This window comes from Primulina eburnea, chromosome 14 (genome assembly GCF_022965805.1).
Source record: "Primulina eburnea isolate SZY01 chromosome 14, ASM2296580v1, whole genome shotgun sequence".
NCBI lineage: Eukaryota > Viridiplantae > Streptophyta > Magnoliopsida > Lamiales > Gesneriaceae > Primulina > Primulina eburnea.
Genome location: NC_133114.1, coordinates 28556150 through 28572014, shown reverse-complemented (window position 1 = coordinate 28572014; position 15865 = coordinate 28556150). Strand labels below are relative to the sequence as shown.

The 15865-nt window shown below is 34.0% G+C and overlaps 3 protein-coding genes across 6 annotated transcripts; 2 read left to right on the top strand and 1 right to left on the bottom strand.

The window, feature by feature from the left end:
- The first annotated feature begins 1560 nt into the window (after positions 1-1560).
- Positions 1561-8386, top strand: LOC140811699 (magnesium transporter MRS2-I-like). Its single transcript, XM_073169752.1, has 15 exons — positions 1561-2125; positions 2428-2457; positions 3437-3587; positions 3682-3803; positions 4180-4254; positions 4700-4924; positions 4997-5041; positions 5300-5344; positions 5430-5459; positions 5530-5649; positions 5735-6015; positions 6447-6523; positions 6633-7489; positions 7559-7688; positions 7978-8386. Exons 1-11 carry the CDS (start codon positions 1868-1870, stop codon positions 5819-5821), a joined length of 1188 nt encoding a protein of 395 aa, XP_073025853.1. The 5' UTR covers positions 1561-1867; the 3' UTR covers positions 5822-6015; positions 6447-6523; positions 6633-7489; positions 7559-7688; positions 7978-8386.
- A 1504-nt stretch (positions 8387-9890) lies between these two features.
- On the top strand, positions 9891-11573 carry LOC140812439 (transcription factor bHLH92-like). Of its 2 annotated transcripts, none has more exons than XM_073170704.1 (3): positions 9891-10386; positions 10898-11191; positions 11366-11573. In XM_073170704.1, exons 1-3 carry the CDS (start codon positions 10048-10050, stop codon positions 11441-11443), a joined length of 711 nt encoding a protein of 236 aa, XP_073026805.1. In that variant the 5' UTR covers positions 9891-10047; the 3' UTR covers positions 11444-11573. The 2 variants fall into 2 exon arrangements, with proteins under 2 accessions (XP_073026805.1, XP_073026806.1); XM_073170705.1 differs by having other exon boundaries at positions 11293-11515.
- A 1586-nt stretch (positions 11574-13159) lies between these two features.
- On the bottom strand, positions 13160-15640 carry LOC140812894 (DNA-directed RNA polymerase V subunit 7-like). Of its 3 annotated transcripts, none has more exons than XM_073171273.1 (2): positions 15481-15640; positions 13160-13860 (listed from the first exon to the last, which is right to left on the bottom strand). In XM_073171273.1, exon 2 carries the CDS (start codon positions 13843-13845, stop codon positions 13315-13317), a length of 531 nt encoding a protein of 176 aa, XP_073027374.1. In that variant the 5' UTR covers positions 13846-13860; positions 15481-15640; the 3' UTR covers positions 13160-13314. The 3 variants fall into 3 exon arrangements, with proteins under 3 accessions (XP_073027374.1, XP_073027373.1, XP_073027376.1); XM_073171272.1 differs by having other exon boundaries at positions 15510-15627; XM_073171275.1 differs by lacking the exon at positions 15481-15640 and adding an exon at positions 15337-15453.
- Positions 15641-15865: the final 225 nt, after the last annotated feature.

The following is a 15865-nucleotide window of genomic DNA, read 5'->3' as shown; positions in this document are numbered from 1 at the left end:
CACATATACCATACATCGAAAAATTCTCAAATGTGAATGTCTGGTTCTTTAGCAAAGATAAGCTGCAATGGAGAAAATTTATGATATGCACTCGGTTTGATGCTAATTAATGCAGCAACATATGAAATTGCATGTCCCATATAGAAACAAGGAGTTTTGTTTTCATAATATTGGTTTAGCAATCAGTTGTAGACGTTTAATCAATGATTCAAACTCACAAAATATATTAAACTACACAATTTATAAAATTTTCTCCATTCAATTGTGTTATTCTTCACAAATTGAGAGCCTATTTATAAAATTTCTTTGAAAATAATCAAAAAATAAATACATCATTACATATATCACCACACACTAGTTTTCAAAATTTAGAATTCTTATTTTCAACACTATTAATGATTATCATTGTTTAATTTTTTTTTAATATTTAGTCAAACATGTACTGCACATATTTGAACCAATGATAATATCTCCTTAGCCACTCGGTTGGTAAGTTTGAACAAATCTAAGGAAGTTGTTTGAAAACTTTTATGATATTTCTAGAATATTTTTTATTTACTTATTTGAAACTTACATAATCTTTTTTCAATGGACAAAGAACTGCTAAAAACACTAACTAGAAGTCAAATGAATATAAAAACACCTCGTAAAACAATATTAAATAACATGTCGTTGGCCTAAAAGATTAATAAAACTCACCAAATCCACCACGCTTACTGCCTAATGCCAAAGCTGTCCTATTTGGTTGCGTCAACGCTATATATTTTAATCTCAACTTTACTTGAATAATTGCATTTCTTTATCGCTGATTAATCTGTATATGGCACACGTCTTTTTAGCTACGACACTCTCCAATTCTACTCTTTATTTAAAGACTATCCATTCAAGATTTCAAATTGGAGCCTCCTCCGTTTTAATTTTCTTTTTTTTTTGTAAATTGGTGCCTCCTCTATTTGAAACCGTACGTCCTCGCGAATCAATTTTGTTAAACGGATTTCTAACTCAAAACAACTCACGAAAAAATATTATTTTTGATGCTAAAATTATTTTTTAATGATAATTATGGATCGAATCATTACATCTCATATGATCATATATAATAATCTATATAGAAAATATATTTTTGTTGAATAGTTGTTTTTCCCTATCTAACTCTATGAGAAGGTTTTCATTTTGTATTTTTTTTTGTTTCCTACTTGATAAATTTGTTATTATTATTTGGGGTTATCAATCTCGAAAATGTTCGAATTTTTTAACAGAACTCAAGTAAAAATTATTTTGTTCAATAATTTACGAGTTAATAATTAGTCTTAATATTTTCGATCAATAGTATGAATAAGTTCGAACATTTCAAATTAAAACCCTACAAAAATCAAGTTCAAACTCAAATATATTTAATTTTAATAATAAGTTTTTATTGAAATTTGATTTTATTCAATTCGTTTATGTGCCGACATTGAAGCGAGTGTTAAAAAGAGATTTTGTTTTTTTAGCATTGTTAAAAGAGAATCGGTTGACTTTATATCATGAATTATTTATTTTTTAAAGACGATTTATTTATGGATGTCTTTTGAGATTTCAGTATTTTCAATTTTGTTTTCCCTTGCTACTATTCCTTGAATGGCGTGAACTCCGCCACTCGGTTCCTTTTTCTTCTCCTTTCAAAAGCAGGTCAGGTACAAAGATTACATACACATGTAATCTGCGCATACATATGCGCAATCTCTGTCTTGGCTTCCTCTCCCCTAGAAAAGGAGGAAGAAATTCGCAAATACCCGAATCATACAAGAAGTGCAGCTGCGTAAACATTAATTTGTCAAAGATAAAGCCAATAAATTGTTTTTTCCCCTAATGGTTATTGAGAACAATGGTGGGTCCGGAATTCGGTCAAGTTGTACCGGTGGAGCCTTCGAATGCCGTTGGCGGGTTGAAGAAGAAAGGGGCCGGCGCACGGAGCTGGATTTCAATGGATTCTACAGGTGGAGAAAGGGTGTTGGATGTCGATAAGTACGCGATCATGCATCGCGTGCAGATACACGCGCGTGATCTCCGAATTCTCGACCCTCTCTTGTCTTATCCTTCCACAATTCTCGGCCGTGAGAGAGCCATTGTTCTTAATCTCGAGGTTTTATTTCATTTTACAAAAAAAATTTATTTGGTGCTTGAATTAAATAATTGAAGGCCTTTTGCTCTGATTGTAACATGTTCATTAAGTTCGGATTTATTGATTTGGAGGAAAGGTAATTTTTGCTGTGTAACTGTATGGTCAAGTTCGAGTTTTTAAACATAAATTCCGATATTGTAGAGAATTGTTTTTATGGTTTGTGGCATATGCTGCGTCTGTTTGAAAATAGTTGAATTATCTTAATGTATTCTGGATGTTAGCTTTGTATGTACTTATTTTTTCACTTTTCTGTTTGAATACAGCATATCAAGGCCATCATCACTGCAGAAGAGGTGAGCGTTTAATTAGTCTTTTGAAATGATTTTTTACCCTTGGTCCTTTCTTTTCCGTTATTCAATTAAACAAGGTTTCCAAAGAGTGGGATTTTCTTGCGGGAGTTGGTGTAAATGAATTGATGGCGTAATCCCCTTGGCCACAGCCACAATTTGCTGTCACGGCTGAACTCTTTCACAAATTAATCCTTGCCTGATTATATATATCTTTGTTGGATGTTTATTTTGTGAATATTGGTTGATATAGTAAAATATGCTGATGCTGAGGTAGCTTATGCTTCCAATATCCAAACGAAATTGGATTTTGACTTTAAAGTGGCGTTTAAACAATAAATAATACTTCTATTGAACTGGCAAGACTTCGAGTCTTTGTTCTTGTGGTCCAAATCTTTATATACTGTGACTCTGATGTCATTATAACATTCCCAAGATGAATAAACGATGTGGTTCTCTGACTCTCGTGTTAACAAATATCTGGTAAAGTTTTCGAGGGTATATTGTTCGAGGTTTACTTTTAGGTGCAGAACTATATAGCACGGATACTCCTAAATTTTTTTTGCTGAAGTATCGGACATGGATACAACACGGATATGGATACGACACGCCGATACGCGCATCGTTTATGGAAAACTTCGTGTCTTTGACGTTTTGTTTGTTTGACCGGTTGGATACGTCATGAACGTGACTAGGATATGCCATGGACACGACGGAGATATATTCCTGAATACGTCTTTTTCTTCTTAAATCACTCATCTGAAGTTTTACATTGTATATATTTACATAACTGTATATTTATATAAATATATATCTCTACAATTTTTAATTTTTATACTAAATTTTTATGAATATATATGTATAATATTTATATATTTTTTCAAAATTTATCGTATCGCCGTATCCGTATCGTATTCGATATAATACATGTACATGTATCCATGCAACATAGATGCAGGGTGATGTTGAGTTTGCTATTGTTCAGGTGTTGCTTCGCGACCCATCGGATGAGAACATTGTTCCTATAGTTGAGGATCTTCGAAGGCGACTGAAATCATTACATGCAATTCGAGATGGTAACTTAGATGACAACAATTTGACTGTGCATCAGGATGTTGAAATGGGTGAAGAAGATGGTATATTTATATATTTTTTCCCTTTTTTTCGGAGAAGTACGCTACTCTTTGTACTTGTGATGGCTGACTTATGACTCTGATCTCCGTTTCGCAGATTCTCCATTTGAGTTTCGGGCTCTTGAGGTTGCATTGGAAGCAATTTGCAGTTTCCTGGCTGCCCGTACAATAGAATTGGAGAGTGCTGTTTACCCGGCGTTAGATATGCTCACATCAAAGGTACATCTATTGTGGTTTGTTATGAACTTGTTGTTTTGATCTAAACAGAATCCAGTCAGTTAATGGTAGGGGTCTAATTATATGGCTTATAGCAAAATTATTTAGCTTCTGCATTTACATCATCATTCCACTTCTTACTTTGAAAATAACGTATCATGCATTGGAGGAACTTTTGAATGCTTTCCATTTTTTAGGTGACTGATGGAATCAAAATCTGTTTTGCTCCCGACATAATATTTTCCTATTTGCCATTTCTTTGCGTTAATCATACTTGCATTCCGGGAAACTGGATTAATTGTTTCCTACGCTGTCTTTCTTTGTGTTGTAATGAACATCTGGTATTATTGGTTTCATGCATTACCCTACTTGTTTGCAGATTAGTAGCCGTAATTTAGATCGAGTGCGTAAGTTAAAGAGTCAAATGACAAGGTTGACAGCTCGTGTACAAAAGGTGGGCTCCATTTTTTTGTGACTGCTAAACAAATTCATTATGTAATCCTTATTATTTTTTAAGTCGGTTCCGTCCAAATCTTGATTATTTAATGCACCTAATGCAACCAGTTAATCGTTGCTGAAATTCAGGCACTCGAAGATATGGGTTAGTACTTCATTTTCCTCTGTATAGATCTATGTTACATGAGTTCCAAGTACCAACAGAATTATTAAGTTCTTGATGTTACTTAGAATAGTTCATCCAAGTTTTGCGAGTATTTGATGCAATCTAACAATTAATTTGACACCTGTCATACTGGGTAGTTTAAAGGCTGCCAAATATGGATACTTTGAAACTCTATACGATGTTTGTTAGGCTTTTTTTACCATCACTCATCGTTTCATATGAATTGTTCATTTACATTGTTCGTTAGTTCCACTTTAATTTTACAGCTTTCACGCAGGTGAGAGATGAGCTAGAACAGCTTTTGGATGATGATGATGATATGGCAGATCTTTACTTGTCTAGAAAGTTGGCTGGTTCATCACCTGTGAGTGGCTCGGGAGCTGCAAGTTGGTTCCTTGCATCACCTACCATAGGCTCCAAGATATCCCGAGCTGGTAGGGCCAGCATCGCAACTGTTCGAGGAGATGAAAATGATGTTGAGGAGCTTGAGATGTTGCTTGAGGTAGTATTAATTCTGCTCATTTTATGGTCGATTTTTATGAAGTTTAATGAAGAGTTGTCACTTATATCTCAGGCTTACTTCATGCAAATTGATGGAACATTCAACAAATTGACCACGGTATGCCAATTACAATAATTTTTAAAAGTTAGATCTGTATTTTCGAAGTCCAGAATTCAATGTCATTCAAATGAATGCATCGAAAAAGATTTATGTGCTTAGTTTTGTTTTGAATGGAACTGAGAACATCTAGTATTTGGTAAAAGCATAGCATCACCGGTAGCATACGCCTTCTCTATTATAGTTTGTGTTAAATATCATGCTGTCCAATTATATTGTCTCATAATTTTGATGCCTTCCCTGCTATAATATTTGCAGCTGCGTGAATATATTGATAACACAGAAGATTACATCAATATTCAGGTAACATATAAAACAAAAATTGGTATTTCATATGTATCTTGTTTTCGTAGCGATCTAAATCGAAATATATGTCTTCTCATCCCAGCTTGACAATCACCGGAATCAGCTCATTCAGGTCTGTCTCGAGCAACCTTTTATTTAATTATCTTGTGCTTCCCAATTTAAATTTATTTTCATGGCCGCAGTTGGAGCTCTTTCTCAGCTCTGGGACTGTATGTGTATCCATTTATTCACTGGTGGCCGGAATATTTGGTATGAACATACCTTATACATGGAACGATGATCACGGCTTTATGTTCAAATGGGTACGTGAATTTAACATTTGTTAGAAACTGTCATTTTTGGTATTTTCTTATTGGAGGCTTCAACGATCTGGATTCGTTCTTTCAGGTTGTTATAGTCGCAGGGGCATCTTGTGCGGCAATCTTCGTGCTAATAGTCGCTTATGCTCGAGCCAAAGGACTCGTCGGATCTTGATTCGAGGATGCTGTAGCGATAGTAATTCATCAACTTTTGAACAACTTGTACAAAAGTCTTTCATACCATTTTTGGATGCTCATACTGAAGAACCAAAATTTCAAGATTCATATTTCATGAAATGCTGAAGAACCAAAATTTCAAGATTCATATTTCATGAAATGCTCTAGATCACTAGTCAGACGTGCCTTATGGTCGATATTCGGGTCACAGCTTTGAATATTATTACATAATGTAATTTATATTTAGAGAAAGTAGAATTAATTAATGATGCTTTTGACATAACTTTGTGATAAAATGATGTCAAATAATATGCAAGTGATTTGATTTTCATTAATTTATTTTGATTGATAACAATAACAAGCGTGTAAAAATATTTATCGAAGGTCACCATCTCATCGAAAAACAAAATCGAAGGTCGTTCAGATTTTTTTATAAAAATAAAATTGAATGTCATGCATGTGTTTCTAACATAGTAGTGTATAAATTTAATTCTAAAATATTTTTTATGAATTTTTTTCCATATTGTTTAAGACTTTAAGTGATTAAATTAATTAAATCAAATTAAATTAAATAATTTCAATGTACAGAAATATCCTTATTCTTCCCATATCAATGTGCATAGATTTTCAGGCGGCAGAGTGCTGCTGAACTCGTTTTCTCGCCTTCGCAGCTGGGGACTTCTTTTCCATATTTCCATGTGTAAACATTACTACTTGTACAATTTCAGTGTGGGCGGAGTTTGAATATGGCTATCACCTCTAGCTATCAAATTCATCCTAGAAAAGCCTTTCATATGGATTCATTACAGAGCTCAGTCTGCAAACTCCATTTCAGAACAACCTTATAGTTCATCAGATATAGTTCCTCAATTCCATTCAAGAAACAATCTTTTTGTGCAGCCCACGATACCTTCAACTCAGACCCCAATTCACCGGAAAACCCACCAAAAAGATGCAATCTTTTACCTGGAGATTAAGAATGGCAGATCACACTCAGTAATGGATAGACACGTTTCGCCTAGTACTAGTACTGGTGATAGTACTATGGAGAGGATTATTGAAAAGTTGAAAAAATTTGGTTGCATGGATGATGTCTATGAGAATGTTAGGAGAGTGATTGAGAAAGGGTCTATAGAGGACTTATTTTTATATTTGAGGAAGGGCTGATGCCGAATGCAAAAGGTGGATTTTCCAAAGATTATCCTTTTGGGGATAAAAACATGCTTAAAAGTGGTAATGGGGAGATAAGATTTTCATGGGAGAAAAATGTAGTGAATGATCAGAAACCGGGTCTGGATAGCCGGTTATTTGGAGATCCGTCACTTCTGTGTCTATTTACAGAGGTGTAACTTATGAAGATCCTACAACCAAGTTAAAGAAACAGTTGACGATGACATGGAGGATGAAAGCCCTAAAGCACCATCTGTTGTGAAAAATGAAGATGAAGTTGAGGAACTACTAGATGGCCTTGGCCTTGGCCCAAGATATACTGATTGGCCAGGAGAAGGTCCACTTCCCATTGATGCTGATTTACTTCCAGGAGTTCTTCCTGTTTTTTAACCTCCCTTTAGATTACTCCTTCATGGTGTGAAATCGACGGTTGAAACGAAGGAAGGAACTGCTCTACGAAGGCTTGCCAGATTTCTGCCGCCACATTTTGCACTATGTAATCAAGTTTTCTTATAAACAGGACATTTAGTGAGCAGGAACCTAGCGTAATGGTTGGCATTTTCAGGAAGAGCAGGCACCTTCAAAGGTTGGCTGTAGCCATGATTAAGTTATGGGAACGGAATTTAATTGCAAAAATTGCATTAAAACGGGGAGTCCAGCTAACAAGAAGTGAAAGAATGGCTGAAGATCTCAAGGTAACAACAGAGCTCATTTTGAGACATTAATATTGAATTAAAACTCAACGAGTGAAACCATCAATGTAGTGTAGTGAAGGTTGTTAGTATATGGGAATGCAAGAATATTCAACTTTGAAATTAGTTAATTATCTTCTGCTTATTGTGATTGAGGATATGCTCTCCAATATTTGATCTGCCGTAAGCACTGAAATATTGCCTGTGATATTCCAAAAAAAAAATAATATAATAATGCCTGTGATATCATGTAAACGTAGAATACTATATGCTCAATATTGACTCGATGCAGAGATTAACCGGTGGCATGCTACTGTCAAGAAACAAGGATTTCCTGGTATTTTATAGAGGGAAGAATTTTTTGTCACCAGATGTTGCCGAAGCAATTGTTGGAACAAGAGAGATTGGCAAAGACATAACAAGATAAAGAAGAACAAGCTCGGTTTAGAGCATTATCCTTAGTTTCACCTGTTTTGAGAGAACCCAATGGTTACACTCAAAGAAACTTTAGATTCAGACTCTCGATGGGGAAAGGGACTGGATGATGATAACGAGGCAAAACTGATGAAAGAAGCAGAAATGTTAAGGCATGCCAACCTTGTTAGAAAGCTGGAGAAGAAGCTTCATTTGGTGAGTTTCATAAATTTAAATTTGTATAAATCTTGCCTCCTTTCCACTGTTTTATGCATTATAGCTAGCAAATATATATTAATAGGTTCTCACGTTATTCATTCCTCTCATCTATGTATGCAAATTCGATAAATTTCTCCGACCAGGCTAAGAGAAAGCTAACAAGGTAGAGGAATCTTTAGATCCGGCAGATCATCCACTAGACTCAGAAAGCCTTAGTGATGAGGATTGAGGAAAGGACAGTGAGGCCCAACCCGAATGCCCATGCGGAAACAAATTTCCCATATGATTTCCAGGAGGATTCTGAAACAGAATTTGAAGAGATGTATGGACAGAAAAGCATCAGTAACACTTAGGAGAAGTGAACATCTGATAGTCAAATGGTCGAGATTAAGTGCACAGAGAATTATGTCATATACATCAGCGAAGCTAGTTTTTAGAATTTACTTGATTTCCATATTGTCTACATTCTTACATTCTTGTTTTCAGTAGCAGATGCAGTTCGGTCATTATTGTACAGAACTTGAAAACGTTCTTGTATATCAAACGTAGATATCGACAAAGAAAACATTCCTAAACTTCTCATAATGTGAACAAGTTGTTAGTGTTTATATGGTATCATGCGAAGCTGTGTGTGTAGCTTTGTTAACCCGTGGCATCATCTCAAACATGAGATCTTAGTGCTAGATGAGTTGTCATTCATCGGAATCTTTGGTTTTCAACCTAGAAAATTAGATGGCCTTCTGCAATAACTATCAAAATTATACAGAAAAGCAAATGGCCATGGTGTTGGGGAAAGGCCGATTGGCCAAAGCTTAAGTACGTCGGACTTGAAGGTACGGTTCTTCTCTTTCCATTTCTTTCTTTCTCACCATTTTTCAGAAAAATTTCTTCAATCAAATCCATTCTCGGATGAAAAATGGAGCAAATAAGATATAGCCCAATATTTCAATCATCCAAAATCCTTGCAGCAACTTCCTAGGTAAATAATGACGTCCTCTGTCTGTTCCACGTCTATGCACATAAGTTGTATTTTACTTGCAGTCAATAAAATAAATAATGAGGCAAATAAACATATATGAAACTAATTTTTTTATACATTTGTATTTTTTAAATTAGGTTCTTACTTATTTTTATTTATTTATTTATTAATATAATACTTCTAAATATATTTAAATCATACTAATTTTTATAAAGCAGATTTGTTAATATTTAATCGTTTAAAAATAAAATATAACTCATATATTAATTTTCACAGGAGGACAAGTAGCAAGAAAAAATGGACTTGAAGTCTCTTTCATCACACGTCGTGTTTATTATCATCATTCCTCAATTGATAATCTAAACAGCTCGAATAACAAGGTGAATTTTAATTTCTCTCTAAGCTAGAAGACGTATCTGAGATTAATGGATAAACAGTCTTTATTAATATATAATTATCATTTTAAATAATTTAATTTACTTACATTTTGAAACAGAATTATATATATATTATCAAAGTTTAATTGAAAGACGAAATAATTTTGGCACGTTTAATCCGTGGACACGTTGCTGCTGGAAAAAGTCAGGTAGGTCCGCCGCAGAGTACACTTGAAACCATTAAAAATTCATATGACCAAATGTTGAATGTGTGTCCCACCACCCGAACCCTTTTACTTATAAAAGGCCTTGCCCAAGACAGTTCAAAATATTCTCGTAAAATAAAAACAAAACCACGAAGAAAAGAGAATCCATGGACGAGTTCTTTCACCTCTCTCCAGGAAGTATGTTATGGCTTCAAGAGGTACTCAGCATGAATAACCAGAGACAGAGTGCTTTTTCAAGCTACACAAATGAACCCATTGTAGGGTTTGCATCTAAGAGCGTTGCAAATGGATCCGGTCGTGAAAATGTAAACAAGAGGATGATTCAGTTCTTGAAGAAGAGTTGGACGACTCGGGGGCGAACGGCGACTACCGGGGGCATGGAAAGAGGGAGAGGGAAGAAGCATGTGATTGGTGAGAGGTTAAGAAGAGAGAAGCACAAGAGATTTTATGGAGCTTTGCATAAGTTGTTGCCACCAGGAACTAAGGTTAGCCTGCATGCATGCATTAATTAATTATAGTCTACAAATCCATGTATAAAACAAGTATAACATTTGTTAATTCAATAGATCACACAGATTTTGGTTTTTGCTTATTTAAGGTCGCACTTGGATGGAAGGATTCAGAGTAAAGGATTTTAAAATCTATTTGATTGTTTGTATGAATTCATGTTAGGTGAATATCAAATCCATTTCTTCTTAATCAATGTAGATTCATTATAATTATAATGGCTTTGGAAATCACCATATTGGGTACGGTGTCCATATTTCAAATTCTTACTTTAAATCCATCCCCAAATAAAATTTTCATTCCAAATTAAATCTTCTCATCCAAGCAAAACTTAAAAGAAAATCCGGCTTTTCTCTCATCCAAGTTCACTCACAGTTGATTTAGTTAAATTAGCGCGAGTAATTCACGTAGAGAGCTTGTGATTACAATTTCAAGTTATAGGTGTTGCAGTACATTTGCATAAACCATATAGTGTTATTATAATCTCAGAGTGATCAGAAATCGATACTCGAAATGGCGGTCAAGAAAATCAAAGAGCTGCAGAAGACCGAGGGAGAATTGAAGAGGAGAAACAATGAGGTGGAGTTTATTTTGGGTGCAAGGGAAAACAATGTAACATTAGAAAAGGCTGAAATAGAATTACAAGTCGGGAATCCATCTTCCGAGATTGATTCCATGTTGGGAGTTGTTAAATCTTTGAAATATACTAATTCTACATTGACAGCCATACGTTCTCATTTTTCCCAGCGTCAATTTTCTGCACTATTGGAGGTTGAAACAAAGGTACGTGTTTGATCCAATTTTATTGAAGATCACAAAAAAAAAATGGTTCATTTAATTTATTTTTATAAGATATATATTAATTAATGATCTTGGAAATATAGCATTTATAATTTCTACTACATCGGGTTTGCTAGTAGTTCTGAGACGCGTTGGTGTAACGATGTTCGTTGACAGATGAAAGCAGCGGATGTAGAAAGGGAAGTGCGAAGAAGTTTGTTTGAAGTCGAGAGGAAATTTCGCGACAAGTCTTAGCTAGAAGCAGATTTTTATTTTATTTTTTAAATATTTATGGGAGCCATTTGTGGATACAATTCAAGATGGTCGTCAAAGGTTATCCATATGTCACTGTATCATTGATCAATTCGTATTAGTTTAAACTATATTTCTCCTACAAATTTTATCAGTCATATCGACTTCTTTATCTTTCAATAATTTGTTCAATTCATTTTTCTGTTTAATATTTTTCAATGATTTTTCAGAAAGAGTTTTTACAGCAATTTTTAAGATCTAGTTAAAATAATAATTATTCAATAATTGAGAGATCAAATAATAAATAATTTATTTGAAATGTAAAATAATGTGTGTAATTGTTAGATGTGTATAATATCTGGACTTGGACTATATATACTTCTTTTAACTAGTTTTTTGGGTGAAGTCGAGTTCAAGTCTCAATTTTAACATAGTATCTGGGACAGATTTTTCATAAAAAAGAGAAACGACTTCAAGTATGAATCACCTCCAAGGCAACCATTTCTCTATTTATGTTTTGAAAATTAATCCAGGCGATGTAAGACATCTAACACACTCCTTCACATAAAAAAATGAACAACTAGAACGTGAAGTTTACAAGACATATTGGGTGGCCCGTGAGGCAACCCAATACATAATTGTGTGTTTGGGCTCTAATCAATGTTAAGCAGAGAAGGATCTATGTAGAGACTATAGTGGGCTATATATATATATAATGAATATAGTACATAATTATGTATGTATGTTGAGTTGGATTTAATTTAAGTATATGTGGTTGACTTATATGTGGTTGACTTGAAATATATATAAATAATAATGAATTTATTACTTAATTATGATGTATATATGACAATATTTTCTAAAATAGTATATCAGTATTAGTTGATTCAAACGCAAATTGACTCAACGTTTTTTTAAATGATAGTTTGGTTCAAATATTAATCCAACTATAGATATGTATTATAATATTCTTAAAAACCAACTAAAAATCCCTAAAAAAACTAATAAATTTATCTATTCAACTATTTTTTGTGCATTTAATTAAATAAAATTGTATAATAATATAATAATACTAAGTTTAATTCCAACATATTTTATGATTTTTTGACTAAAAATTGAAAGTAAAAAGTTTACGATTTGTATTTAGTTCAGTCCATCTGGACATAAAATCTAAGATCTGTTTCTGATAAGATTATGAATTTGTGCTTAACTCGATCGCAAAAACTAGCTCAAGATAAAATGATTGTCTGAAACTATATATACAACTCTCAAATACTTAATTCGAACATCCAAATTTTGGGATCGAAAAATAAAATGGTAATATCATGTTGTTAATTGTATTATAAAATTTAAGTAGTGTGGCAAAATGGAACACTAAAGAAGTTACATACAACCACAATATGTTAATCTACTAAACTGAAATAATTGCTTATTACAGATAATTTTGAGACTCGATTCCAACCAAATTCAAAAAGGCATATATCTCATCATTGCAGCCAAAAACTTGCTTAAAAAAGCCAGATTATAGCATAAAAATATAAAATAATAGAAAACGTCTAATTTCGATACGTAAGCAATTGTACAATTGTGTTAGATGCAAGTAATTCGACGGAATTTGCAAGCCAACTTGGGATCTTCTTGCAAAGAAAAAAATTCCTCCCTACCTATATCATAATTGGAGGGAGCAATTCCCAATATTATGAAGGAAGCAATTCCCAATAACATGAAATCCGAGATCCACAAGTGTTTCACATCGTGTTTGCATCATTACCAGAATTGTTGAATTATGTGAAGTATAAAATTAAACAAGACATTAAAACAACCTAGGATTAAGAAATCTACATAAACACTGGGTTTTTGAACTGGTGACATTTTTAAGAAATGGGTCCTAGGTAGTCGCCCTCCAGACTAACAACCGCCTGGAAATCTTTCTCGGCTTCCATATACTTCTGCCCAATCACCGCATAACGCACCACCACTCCTTTTTCGATTTTAGACGACTTTTCGTTCATGAAGTAGGGATTTTCTCCGGCAACATATTGGTAGTCGGCCATCTTTTGATGAGAGAGATATATTTTATCGACAGGTCCACTTTTCAAGAAAACACCATGCTTTAAGATCTTGTGGACGGTGCCTTCCAAAATCTCACCTGCGAGCATTTTGAAGGTGATACAGCTAAAATCTACGGGAAAGAGAACATCACCCGAGTGCTGCCTAACCTTTCCCTCCCCGATGCTTGCCACCGTAGTTACCGCAAGGAAATAACCCAGATCTTTTGAGGCCTTCTTGGACGCAAAATCGTCCATGAGGCGAGTGATTATAGCCTTCTGAAGCATCAATCCTTTAGCATCCAGGTTCTCGGCAGGAATCACCACATTCCATGATAATGTTGATTTTAGATACATTTTTGTTGATACTGCCTGTAATTACAATAGTAACATATGTAAATGTCTTCAGAATCGTTCATAAGTTGTAAGTCATCGTTGCAATATTCGAATACAGGTGCATTAAAAAATTACAAGACAATGCTATTATTATCAGCAAGTGACATTGAGAAAACTACGCGTTGTTCGCTTTTCTTCTTCCACCATAGAATAAGGCGTGAGTTTACAGATATTAGTGTAACCAAAGAAGCATGTGGTGTTGACACCTCAAATGGAAAAAAAAACTTAGGAATATATTTCAATTTTTTTTAAGGTTTTAAGGTCTCTCCCTTCTCAACATCCTGCCACAGAATACATCAGACAAAATGTCAACTATAATTATGATAATCAAAAGAGTTTACAATATCAAACAATTGCAATATCTTTAAACTCTATCAACTTCTTTTATCCAAAGTTTACTTTTAAAATAAAATATTACAAATTGAGAGTTCCTGAAACATTTCTAAGATATAACTTATAAGAGCCGATAAAGCTGGTCAAAATAAGTTTCGCCAAATACCTAATATATCACCACTTATTCGTCACTCATTTTTAGCAACAAAATGAAGTAAATACACTGGACAAGTCGAATTTGTTAAATAAATTTTTCCCATGACAGAAGATTGTTACATCATCAAGGAGTGGTAAAATGAGCGACTGAATTTTCAACTAAAGAATATCACTTGAACCATAGATTATCTGCTGTTTTTTCTTCCTTTACTAGAAAAGAATGTTGATCAAGTTTCTGAACAACATACCAAACATTTTTTTCCTTAATTTCTCTGTTTTTTGTTCTTGTCTTCTAATAAGAAAATGTTTCTTACAAATTATCGAAAAATTTGTTAGAATGCGACAAAACCTCGATTTTAGTGAAAATGAGATTTCTGGCGATGCAAAAAGATAAAAAAATATATGACTATCTTTTCTATATTTGATTATCTCTTGAATCATGGATTCTCTGCTGTTTTTTCTTCATTTACTAGAAAAGAATGTTGATCAAGTTTTTGAACAACATACCAAACCACGCTCCAACTGGTTACTTAAGAACTCATCTATTTATTCCCTTGACAACGTGCAATCAGTAACGTAAATCATAAAACATAGATTGCAAATAGAGCTAGAAATTTTCATTTATTGACATCAAAGGACTAGAAATTTATAAGTAGTTATCAGGACAATCCAACATCCAAACTTTTTGAAACACAAACGAGGAACAGAGAACAAAGGGAAAAGGGAAATGCAGAAACCGAAAGAAGTTCCAAAATCCAAGCGCAAAATAAAGGACTGTGAAATTAATTTGATTTTACGGGGACTCACAAATTTTGATTCTTTTCTTTTCTTGTTGGGCCGGAATACAAAACACAACAAATGTAAAATTTTCAGCATTTGCTGCTGCTAACACCCAAAAACGGAGAGAAAAATATGAACGGGCAACACAAAAGGAGAAGAAAAAGACCCAGCACAGGAAATTACCAAATCACACACAAAAGACACAACCTTCCACCATTCTTCCAGAAATTATGAGGGAGGAAACAATGCTTTAACCAATAGTGAAAATTACACCAGATTAGAGGTTTAAAAAAAGCATGGTGGCGTTAGAAATAGGAGATTCAAAACCTGGTTGAAAGAAGCGAGAAACGCGAAACCTGCTCCACGACAGTCCAGGCTCGGCGAGTAGACCGGCGATTTCTGCGATGTTTTCTCCCCAAAGTGAACACCAATTTATTTTTTTCTATGCGCATGAATTGATCGGGGGCCGGCCCAGGACTTTACCGGGCCAATGGGCCGCTTACCATTAATCCAAATGCAAACAAAAGGTTTATATTTTTTAATCCACAACCCATATGTTTATTTAAAACCAAAACAACAAATGAATTAGCTACAATATGTTTTTTTCTTAGATATTTTATTTTCCCAAAAATATAAAATTGATTGCAATTATACAATTTGATGTAATTAATTGATGGACATTTTTAAATTATTGCAAACGAAGAGCCTAAAA

Excerpts from the sequence above, each read along its gene's own strand:
- LOC140811699 (XM_073169752.1), top strand. The coding sequence starts at position 1,868 with ATGGTGGGTCCGGAATTCGGTCAAGTTGTACCGGTGGAGCCTTCGAAT. Across the intron at positions 5,042-5,299 it reads CATTCAACAAATTGACCACG|CTGCGTGAATATATTGATAA; the intron begins GTATGCCAATTA and ends TAATATTTGCAG. Across the intron at positions 5,345-5,429 it reads AAGATTACATCAATATTCAG|CTTGACAATCACCGGAATCA; the intron begins GTAACATATAAA and ends TTCTCATCCCAG.
- LOC140812894 (XM_073171272.1), bottom strand. The coding sequence starts at position 15,605 with ATGCGCATAGAAAAAAATAAATTGGTGTTCACTTTGGGGAGAAAACAT. Across the intron at positions 13,861-15,509 it reads CCTGGACTGTCGTGGAGCAG|GCAGTATCAACAAAAATGTA; the intron begins GTTTCGCGTTTC and ends TTGTAATTACAG.
- LOC140812439 (XM_073170704.1), top strand. The coding sequence starts at position 10,048 with ATGGACGAGTTCTTTCACCTCTCTCCAGGAAGTATGTTATGGCTTCAA. Across the intron at positions 10,387-10,897 it reads TGTTGCCACCAGGAACTAAG|AGTGATCAGAAATCGATACT; the intron begins GTTAGCCTGCAT and ends TTATAATCTCAG. Across the intron at positions 11,192-11,365 it reads TATTGGAGGTTGAAACAAAG|ATGAAAGCAGCGGATGTAGA; the intron begins GTACGTGTTTGA and ends GTTCGTTGACAG.